This window comes from Silene latifolia, chromosome Y (genome assembly GCF_048544455.1).
Source record: "Silene latifolia isolate original U9 population chromosome Y, ASM4854445v1, whole genome shotgun sequence".
Lineage (NCBI taxonomy): Eukaryota > Viridiplantae > Streptophyta > Magnoliopsida > Caryophyllales > Caryophyllaceae > Silene > Silene latifolia.
The window spans coordinates 241,668,931-241,680,435 of record NC_133538.1 but is presented as its reverse complement, the minus strand read 5'-3'; the positions used below and the strand labels follow the sequence as shown (position 1 = coordinate 241,680,435).

Sequence of the window (11,505 nt, the reverse complement as noted above, 5' to 3'; positions counted from 1 at the left end):
GGGTTTAGCTTCATGTTGTATTTTTCCAATATCTCAAATGCTATTTCTAGCTGTTTCACATGATCTTATGCATTTTTGGATTTCACCACCATGTCGTCTATGTATACTTCCATGATATCTCCTATTTGGTCGTTAAATATCATGTTGACCAGGCGCTGGTACGTTGCCCCTGCATTCTTCAGGCCGAAAGGCATCGTAGTGTAACAGTATATACCTCAGTCTGTAATGAATGCAGTACTCTCCTGGTCAGCAGGGTGCATCTTTATTTGATTCAATCCATTGGAAGCGTCCATGAATGTCAGCATCTCGTGGCCTGCTGTGGCGTCTACCATGGCATCAATATGAGGTAGGGGGAATGGATCTTTAGGACAGGATTTTTTCAGGTCAGTGTAGTCTACACAGACTCTCCACTTTCCATTCTTTTTATGCACAACAACTACGTTAGCCAACCACTCAGCGTACATTACTTCCCTGATCATCCCCATATCCAAGAGTTTTTCTACTTCCTCGTTAAAATGGTATTTATTTCAGCTGTAAATTTCCGTCTTTTCTGCTGTACAGGCTTAAAAGATGGGTCAACATTGATCTTATGTGTAATTATATCAGCGCTAATTTCAGTCATATCAAAATGTGACCAAGCAAACCAAGATGATTTATTTTTAAGGAACTTCACCAGTTCAGGCCTGACACTATCTGGTGCATCAGACCCTATTAAAACATACCTGTCAGGGTACTTAGGGTCTAGTATTACCTGATCTATTTCCATTTTGAGCGGTGCCACATAGGGACTCCTGACAGGGTACTGTAATTGCTATGCCAAGGACTTACCTGCCTTGGAAGGCTTCAAGGCTGCTGTGTAGCATTCCTGGGCTATCTTGTGATCCCCTTTGATTGTGGCTATGCCCCAGTCTGTTGGTATCTTGATACACTGGTGATAGGTTGATGGTACGGCCTTGACATTATGAATCCAGGGCCTGCCCAAGATAGCATTGTAGGATGACAGGCAGTCAAGGACTCCAAATTTCTCATAAGATGAGACTCCTTCCACGTAGGTTGGGAGGTGGATTTCTCCAAGGGTGCTCCTGGTTTTGCCACTGAATCCCACTAGGATGCTGGATTTCTTGATGATTTGGTCCTCGTTGATCTTCATGGCTTTCAGTACATCAAGCATGATCAGGTTCACTAAGCTGCCTCCGTCTACCAGATTCCTTCTTACTGTGGCTGTTCCAATCTGCATAGAAATTACCAGGCCATCATGATGAACATCAGGGATGCCCACCAGGTCACAATCATTGAAAGTGATTGTTGGGATAGGATCCGGCTTGCAGGGTGATACGGTCCTTGGTGTCCTGGCTATCTTCTTTGCCGCTGAACTTGTCAGGCCACAAATTTCTGAACCGCCAGATATGAATTTTACTTCATAGATTGGTGGTGGTGAAGGGAGACTACGATCGTGCTTATGCTCCTGATTCTCTTTATCCTGGTTTGCGTTCCTGCCTTTTGTCTTGATCAGGTCTTTCAAGTATCCAGATTTTAGCAGGTAGGTTACTTCATTCCTCAGGGTGAAACAATCATCCGTGGTGTGTCCAATATCCATGTGAAATTCGCACCATTTAGAATTGTCTCTTCTGGGATTTGGATTTTCTGACTTCCTGGGGCATTTGACAGCTGATCCCATGCTGTCAAGTCTCTGGATTAATCTTGCAATATCAACACTGAAGTTATGTTCGGAAATAGGTGGATAAACTTTAACCTTACCTTGATACTCATGAGCCAGGTTAACTTATGACTGATCTGGCTTGGAATATGGAGTAGGTTTGTAGTTGTTTCCTTTGTTGCTCTTCCTACTGCTTCTTTCATGATCCTTTTGTCTATTGGGTGATCCAAGTTTATAGCTTTTATCTTCTTCTAGCCTGATGAAAGAAAGAGTCTTAGCCTGAACGTCCTCGAAGGTGTGGCAGGGATACTTAGTGAGCTCGCTGTATAAGTCGCTATATGGTAGTAACCCCTGTCTGAATGCCTCCACTGTTGTTCCAACGTCACACCTGGGTATGGATACTTTTTCCTTGTTGAATCTTGCAAGAAATGTCCTGAGAGTTTCATCAGGCTTCTGTGTAACTCGGTAAAGGTCACTGGATCGTTTCTCCAACTCCCTGCTACTTGCGAACTGCTGGTTGAAACTGTTTGATCAGGTTGGCGAAGGAATGGATGCTCCCAGTTGGCAGGTTGATGTACCATTGCAAAGCAGGGCCAGTCAGGGTCGTTCCAAATCCCTTGCACATACAAACTTGTCTAAACTCGCTGGGAATAGATGCAGCCAGCTTTTTCTGCTTGTAAAGAGCCACGTGATTTTAAGGATCCGTGGTTCCATCATAAACCCCTCATGGATGGAATTGTGAACTTATTTGGTAAGTCTACTTTTGCTATTTCGTCTATAAAAGGCGAATCAACATAGCTGTCAGGGGCAGCTTCTTCCATGCTGGCAGGTACTCCAGGTATCTTATTGATTTTTTCATTGAGTTTCTTGATCTCCTGAACCACTGCCATCATGATGGCTGCTACAGATTCATCAGGTTTCTCTTTACCATCTTTTGGTTCATCATCACCATCAACATTAATGGATTTAGGAATACTAGGGCTCCCACGTGATTTTAACAATGTTTATATTTCTCTATGTATTGCGTATGTAAGTGTATGCTTCTTCTTGTGTAAGAACGAGATGAGTCCAATATCTTCAAAGTGTTCCTTATATAAGCTCCAATCTTGAATGGCTGGCTGATATGGTAATTAATGCGGATTATTCTCTATTATTGCCTGTAATAATGGCTAAATATTCCTCCCTTAATTATTGCATTTACTGCGAGATCTTCTCATTCAATGTTGCGTGTATAATCCTTTTATAATACGCGTTTATGGTCTAATATCGTCCTGATATTTTGACTGTTGTCCTCTCCATGGCCTGGCGCCTATCTTCATGTGTCCTGATAGCCTGACGGCCTGGCAGTCAGGTTTAGATGAGATACTGATCAGGAAGGTCTACGGATTTCCAAGCCTAACATCAGTAATACTAACATGTGTTCAGGTAATGAAACTCACAAAGAAAAGACAAAAAACTTACTGCCTGACGAAGAAGCCCCTGAAGCTTTGGCACCGCTAACAGCCTTATAGGTACTTAATTTAGCCTTCTTAAAATGAGGCATATGCGCTTGCCCAAGGCAGGTAGGCCATACCCTCTCCTCATCAGGCAGAGCCATGAAAGCAGCAATCCGGTCAGCCGATCCCTCAGCATCAGGATTATTAGCCCAATCAGTCACTACAAATACAATTCAAGTAAGTCTATCTTCAAAATTTAATATACAAACGGTTCTAACTAGAATTGAATGCAGGGAAAAGAATTTACCTCCCTCAACAGCAGGATAGTTGAGGTAATCCAAGTCAAGGGCAACATAATCTACCCTGATGAACATATAGGTTGTAGCCCAACCCTTGTCATCACCTGAATCAAAATTTGTAATCAGATGAGTCATTTTTGCCCCGACTCGAATATTGAAGTGCCCAGTGGTATTGCTTTTTAAGTGGTAAACATTCTTGAAATCCTCAAGAGTAATTTCCAACTTATGTTTGGCACATAAGTGTTCAACAGAGTGAACAATCTTCCAAACCATAGGCATAAGCTGGAATGGGGCAACTTTGACAGCCCTGAGAACTTCAACCATGAACGGAGAAAGTGGAAGCTGACAGCCTCATTTAAACGCCCACTCAAAGATACAAAAACCAGCCAGGACTACACCAATTAGCCCTGATTGGACCATTCTCAGGGATCTAGACTTCAGCTTCAGAAGGGAGAAGACCCCTACCTTTCAAATAATGCTCAAAAGAAGGCTTCAGTTGATTAGCCTCAGGAAAAGAAGCAGACAGAGACTTTAAAAGGGCAAAAGTGACACCCTTGTACGACATGGACAGAATTTCTGGGGGAGTAGGAATTTCCACAACTTCATCTTCAGGAATAATTTTTGGAACGTCAACCACTACAGGAGCCTCTTCAGCCCCAGCAGCAGCCTTGGATCCAGCAGTCTTCCCCCTTCCTCCGGCCATTTTTTATGATTGAAATATGAAGATGGATTTTTTTTCAGAGAAAGATTTATTTCATAAGAGAATTATAGAACAGAAGAAATTTAAGAGAATGGGAATGTGAAAGCAAAACAAACGGTGCAAGGGTTTTATAGCCGCAAAAATAACAGATAACACAGGTGGACAAATCCAATCATGACCTCTCCTAGGGTTTGATGAACCTACCTCGTTTATGAAGACTAGCCGTTATACAAGTTGAATGGAACTCAAACTCTTTTCCGGTAAAATATTCCTATACATTTTTTGCCTGGCCCGAATTTTTATCTCCTTATCCCTGGCCAGATCCACTAGGGATAGGAAGATAAGGGGTAATTTTTGGGCCCAGAATTACCCTGGCTGATCAGATAAGAGTCAAGCAATATCCAAAGCTAAGCCTGAACAGAAGACATTCTACACAAAGCATCTGAGCAGGCACCAACTAGGAGGGAAAGACAGGTCAGGCATTCGTTAAGCCAGGCCAGAGGGGACATCTCACCAAGCTACATGGTAAAGCAGAACCTGAAGGTGTCAGGCAACATCAAAAGATCTTCAAAGTAGTTTCTATTTGTACGGAAGACTTATTTAACAATGTCCACAACAATTATTGATGCGGTCAAGCTGGCAGGAAAAGAGGCAACCACTTCTGAAGTCAACAAAACTACTTCCAGGTAAATAGGGCACGAGGCCTATTTACCAGGAAACCCTAAACCAACCTCAAAGGACCATTGCAAGGCTACTATAAATAGCAAAGAACAAGAAAAAAAGAGACGCACTTGCTTAGTCACTCATTTACTCGTACTTTTACTCTCATACTTGTAATCAAAACATTACTTAGCATTATTAATAAGAAACCACACCTAAATCCTTCGCGTGACATACACATTCCCTGTCAAGATACCTAAAACCATAGTAGTAATTCCTTTTGGTTTGGTGCCCGTGGTTTTTTCCCTTATTCCCAGGGTTTTTCCACGTATAAATTCTTGTGTCTCACTTTCTTATTTATTCTTTATTCACTTTGTCGTACTAGTCAAGCTACTTATTTTGAGTTAGATCACCCTGCAAATCCTTCCCTGGCAGGACATTGTCTCTGTAAGAATTCCTGCTAAAAGACTCACCAACAATCTTGTCAATGATTGTTACCGCTGAATTGTTTGTCATTGCTTCCGTTCCTACAAAAAAATAGAATTCAACTAAAGTTATAATACGTAAAAGAAATAAAACTACAAATATTTAGAATGATGTTAAATCATACTGAATTATAGCGAATCTAAAATACAAAATATGCTTTCTAAAAGATCATGCACTACTTTAAGACATTAATCATGAGCGAGAGACTAGGGGGGGAGGAACCGTATTTATAATAGGGCTTTCTAGGTTATATGCATAAATATTCAATACCAAACTAATTGACAGTTTTGATTTTTATTTACAATCAAATTTTATCATCAATTAAATAGATCTAACGTGATTAAGTGTAATTCAAACTAAAAATGTTAATTATTTTTATTAATTTCAAATTTGGATAACATCCTAACAACTTAATTAATAAAATATACTATAATTATTTAAGGAAGTTCGTAAAGGTTGGACTCTTTATAATTGTTCGAAAAAAGTTTCCTTTAATAATATACTATATTTCACGCCTTGTCGTTGGCCGGGTAATATCAAAAATAATTTCTGACTATTTATCTTGAAATTGTTGCTTTGAAAACATTTTTATAACGAATCTAATAGAAGAATTTGATTTATCATGAATTTTATGCAGCTCATGATGATTGGAAACCCAATATTTTCTAAATTTGAACCGAAATCGGTGCTTCATAATGCAAATTGTCCCGAGTAGTGTAGCCAACTACTACTATTATATTTCCAATTAATCTTTCTCGGTCAATGTCATATTAAATTTTCAATTTTTTTATAAATTTCTAAGTCGTTTTGCTTTCTTATGCATTATCTTATATTGCGTATCCGACTACGTTTTTGAACCATAGCCCATAGGTCTCAGAACTTTAAGAGTAAATGTAACACCCCCATATACCAAAGTGTCATACCAAAGACCACCTTAGCATATAAGGGTGCTACCATCTCGGTTACCCGAGGTAGTACGCATCATAGAAACCATAATGAAATAACTTTTATTCAAACAACTTAAATGAAAAGGTTACAAGTCCAAAAACTCCAAACGGTACAACCAAAACCAAAAGTCATAAAAATAAACTCTGCTACAGCTAACGACGCAACAAGTGATGACTCCACCCATCCATATCTCGCGAGCTATCTCAACATCCATCACCTGCTAAGTCAACTGCTCACCATCCCCGAATGGATCACCACAATTTTGAAAACATAAAACAAGGTCAGTCAACTGTATAACCAAATCAAGTATACGCAGCGGAAACAATTACAAACAACACAATCAACCCATACTCCAACTCCAACAATTGCTAATAACTGACTATACAATAAAATGTGTAGCCTTGCCAAGTTACTCTTCACAATAGGTAGCCCACACCGCCAGTGGGGACTGCAGCCGTACCACCTATGCCCCGCTCATTTCAACGAGCGATCCTAGCTCCTTATTCACTACTACAAATCCAGGCAACTACAACGCCCCTTTAACAACGATTATTCACGAAAATCACAATAGACGTTGTAGAATGTATGGCGCAAATTTTACTAAAATTAATTACAACAGGTATGGTTATATAACCGTTGTTATAAGTTTTAACAACGGGTCACACATGCACAACCGTTGTTAATAATTTGGCGCAAAATTGACGCAAAGTTAGTGAAAAGTAATCACAACGGTTACTTTTGAAACCCGTTGTTAAAACTTATTTAACAACGGTTGTTGTTTTAAAACCGTTGTTAAAACGTTTTAACAACGGGTTTTGTTTAATAACCGTTGTCAATACTTTCCATACTATAAACCACACAAACACAAATCAGCTACAGCCACAAAACACAAACCTTAATACACAAACACAAACACGGACAAACACAAACACAAAAGACACACTTTCTCATCGACTCTTTCTCTCTTTCTCATGGTCGCTTTATCTTCTCGCCGTCACTGTTGATTTCATAGTCTCTTACTTTCTCTAATTATCAGGTAAATCTCGCCGTCACTGTTGGTTTCATCGTCTTTCATCGTCATTATTTTCTTTTTCTAATTATTTCATTTGCATGTATGTGTTTTTATCAATCATTATGTTATTTCTTTAAGTATTATTCGCTTAATTAGCTAGTAAAACAAATTAAATAAACTAAAACAAAGAAGAAGCAAGATGATAGAGAGGAATGCATGATAAACATAATTAATATATATATTATATATATATATATATATATATATATAAAAATACATAAATAAAAAAAAATTACATTAATAAAAATGCAATTCTTATATTTTCATAGAGAGTCTTATTCTCTTCTATGATATCCGTCCTCTCGTCCTTGGCTATTTGGAGGTTCCGTTCAGCAGTTGCTATATCGTCATATAGCCGCAATCGCTATTGCTTGCTGTCAAGCCATCTTTTTTGGCGTCCTTCGGTACGGATCGAGCATCCACAATGTAGCTCCTGAAACTTTCCTCAATGTGGAGCAACCGGCGGATGAAACTGTTGTTGTTCTCGATCATAGTAAGAGTCTTAAGGATGATATCATTCATTTTGTTGATGGAGTTTGGAGTTTATTTGAAAGATTAATTAGGGTTTATTTGGAGTTTGTTTTAGCAGTTAGAGTTTGGAGATGTATAGTGAGATAATGCATGTATTTATACTAAGCAATGTGTGGTTTGAGTTGTTTTTTAATTAATATATATGTTAGGAAGTTGTGCCATAATCATCATCATATCTCTCTCTGCTGCTTCAAAATTTATTATAACCCTTCTCATTCCATATTGTCCATTCATATGCACAGGGATGGCAGTAATAATGCATGCATCGGAATTATAACGGGCCGTAATTATGCATGCATCTAGTAATATTTAATTTAATTTTTTTTATTTTTTTTAAAAAAAACAACAATGGTTATTTATAAACAACCCGTTGTCTTTAGTTATAACAACGGTTTTGTATATTACAACCCGTTGTTATAACTTTCCCCCCAAAATTGAGTCACACTTTCCACAACGTCCGTTTTTTTATATAACAACGGTTTTTAACCGTTGTTATAGCCTGTATCTGTAGTAGTGATTGTGCACATCCCCCTAACGACGGGAGTCACAAGGGGCAAACATGGGGATGGAACCATCTCCCGACATGGTCCCACAACAACAACCAACCAACATGTATAATCCAATCAACCTCCATCAATTACAATCAAAGATAACATGCCAAAAATTAATCACAAACAACTTAACCAATTACACAGGCAACTGAGTAGGGAAAACCCTACCTTATTCGCAATCCAATAAAAAACAGCAATCAAATCAGAAAGGCTCCTCTACGAACTCGTCACCAATAACCACATCATAAAATCAAAATCTACCCTAACCCCCAATCAATCGGATTAGGGTTTATCAATTACAACATGACAACAATAACAAGAGTACGATGCTTACCGATGAAATCGACGCGGACAAAAGATGTAAAAACCCTTCAATCGAGCGAATCTATCCTTAGGAGTGATTAGAATGGTTGTAGAAGTTATACGTAGTTTATGTTTTTAAGAGAATGATTAAGAAATGATTAAGAAACAGTTAACACGCCTTTATATACTTCTCCAACTATTTTAATCAAAACTGTGGAAATTAACCCGTCAGACCGGTTACTCGGCCGAGTACTCGATGTATGGGACCGAGTACGCCCAACTCGACCGAATACCAACACACTAGGTCGAGTACTGAGATTCCATAACCCAACCTCAGCACACCCGACAGCCTACTCGGCCGAGTAAACCCTACTCGACCGAGTACCCCATGGTCAGAAACCTGTGGTATTAAAGTCTTCCCTCCTTAAAAACGAACTTTGTCCCCGATGTTCACATCTATGTCTGAAAAAACGCAAAAACCACCCAACACAACACCAATGTACCAAACACAAGACAAAAACAACTTAAAACGACTCAAAAGACAACCCATAACTGACTCGAAAACTTTATAACCAACCCAAAACTGTCCCAAAACTCATACGATTATCTCCTACGCCCCCAAAAGAAAAAGGTTACGACCCCGTAACCAACCATACCTGATAAAAAAAGGTGGGGATAACGCTGTCTCATAGCCTCCTCCGCTTCCCATGTAGCCTCTTCAACATTATGATTAGACCACAACATATTAAGTAACGCAGTTTCACCGTTCCTTGTCTTGCGTACCTTTCGATCCAATATCTCTTTCGGTGTTTCGACGTAAGTAAGTGTTTCATTCAACTAAATTTGTTCAACCTCAAGCACGTGAGAGGGATGAGTCACAAACTTCCAAAGTTGAGACACATGAAAAATATTATTCACCCGATCAAGTGCCGGTGGCAAGGCCAATCGATAAGCCACCTCGCTTACTCGATCTAAAATCTGATCTGGTCCAATGTGCTTCTGACTCAACTTCCCTTTCTTGCCAAATCGCATGACACCCTTCTTAGGTGAAACCTTTAAAAGGACCTTGTCACCCAACTTAAACTCCACAAATCGGCTATGTAAATCTGCATAACTCTTTTGTCGATCCTTGGCCGCCTTCATCTTTTGGCGAATCAACTTTACTTTTTTAACCATCTCCTGTACCATTTCTGGTCCTAGTACTAAGGCCTCTACACTTTCATCCCAACAAATGGGACTCCTAAACCTCCGTCTGTACAAAGCCTCAAAAAGTGTCATCCCAATACTAGTATGATAGCTGTTATTATAGGAAAACTCGATCAAATCCAACCTATCTTAACAACTGCCAGCAAATTCCATCACACAAGCTCTCAACATGCCCTCCAAGGTTTTTATAGTTCGCTCAGTTTGTCCGTCCGTCGCAGGATAGAATGTTGTACTCATTTACAATGTAGATCCCATCAACTCCTGCAACTCTTGCCAGAATCGGCAAATGAACCTTGAATCTCTATCTAACACTAAGTCTTTCGGCACCCCATGCAATCTTACCAGGTTCTTTAAATAACCATTATCCAGTTGCAGCTTGCTCCATATATTTTTCATGGGAAAAAAATGAGCTGACTTGGTCAGTCGATCCACAATCACTCAAATCACATTGTTACCCAGCTGAGTTCTCGGTAATCCCACAATAAAATCCATTGAAATAGACTCCCATTTCCACTCTGGTACATCAAGTGACTGAACCTTACCTTGCGGTCTTCGTTACACACCCTTGACCCTCTGACAAGTCAAACATCTAGCCACAAACTAAGCGACATCTTTCTTCATCCCGGGCCACAAAAAAGTCTTTTTCATGTCTTTGTACAATTTGTATCCACCCTGATGTACAGAATAGGGAGTGCAATGAGCCTCAGTCATGATCGCCTTTATGATCTCCGCATCACCAGGAACGCACCATCTACCATCATACCAAACACTCCCATCCGCATGAATTAAAAATTGCGACATATTGTTTTTGCCTATCCTTCCCTTACATTCTTGAATTTTAGGATCAAGCAATTGTTTCTGTCTCAAGTTATCATAAAACTCTTGTTCAACTGTCAAATCCCCGATGGCATCCCCCTTACGAATCATATGTATACCCATCTTAGTCACTTCATCTTTTAGCTGCATTAGTGACAAGGCAGTGCATAAGAAATGCACACTCTTCCTGCTCAACGCGTCAGCTACAACATTAGCTTTCCCCTCATGGTAGATAATCTCCATATCATAGTCCCCAATCAGCTCCATCCACCTCCTCTGACGCATATTTAGCTCCTTTTGAGTAAAAATATACATTAAACTCTTGTGATCTGAAAACATCTTAAAGGTTGCCCCAAAGAGGTAGTGTCTCCAAATCTTTAGAGGAAAAACAACGGCACCCAACTCCAAGTCATAAGTAGGGCAGTTCTCCTCATAAGATTTCAGTTGCCTCGATGCATAAGCGATGCCTTCCCATTCTGCATCAAAACACAACCAGTCCATTATTCGAAGCATCAGTATATACCTCGAAGTTCTCACTTCCCTCAGGTAGTGCTAAGACATGAGTTGTAGTGAAAAGCCCCTTTAAAGTTTGGAACGCTATCTTACAACTCTCATCCCAGAAAAATCAGTTCTCTTTCCTCATCAAAGCTGTCATCGGCCTAGTAATGGTAGAAAAGTCTTTCACAAACCTCCCGTAGTAACCAGCCAAGCCTAAGAAACTCTGAATTTTTAACCACATTTTTTTGTGCTTCCCAGTTTGCCATTGCTGCAATCTCGCTAGAGTCCACAAACACCCTATCTTTCGACATCACATGGCCCAGAAAAGCCATTTTCTCCAAC

The 11,505-nt window shown here is 39.6% G+C and overlaps 1 protein-coding gene across 1 annotated transcript; it reads right to left on the bottom strand.

The window, feature by feature from the left end:
• Positions 1–5,142: 5,142 nt before the first annotated feature.
• On the bottom strand, positions 5,143–9,831 carry LOC141630347 (uncharacterized). The gene is made up of 3 exons (XM_074443180.1): positions 9,562–9,831; positions 9,300–9,480; positions 5,143–5,279 (listed from the first exon to the last, which is right to left on the bottom strand). The coding sequence occupies exons 1-3, from the start codon at positions 9,829–9,831 to the stop codon at positions 5,143–5,145; spliced, it is 588 nt and encodes a 195-aa protein (XP_074299281.1).
• Between the last annotated feature and the right edge of the window lie 1,674 nt (positions 9,832–11,505).

Coding starts and splice junctions, on each gene's coding strand:
- LOC141630347 (XM_074443180.1), bottom strand. CDS start 9,831: ATGGTACAGGAGATGGTTAAAAAAGTAAAGTTGATTCGCCAAAAGATG. Junction 9,481..9,561: donor TGCCACCGGCACTTGATCGG/GTGAATAATATT, acceptor GAACAAATTTAG/TTGAATGAAACACTTACTTA. Junction 5,280..9,299: donor TCCCCACCTTTTTTTATCAG/GTATGGTTGGTT, acceptor ATTTTTTTGTAG/GAACGGAAGCAATGACAAAC.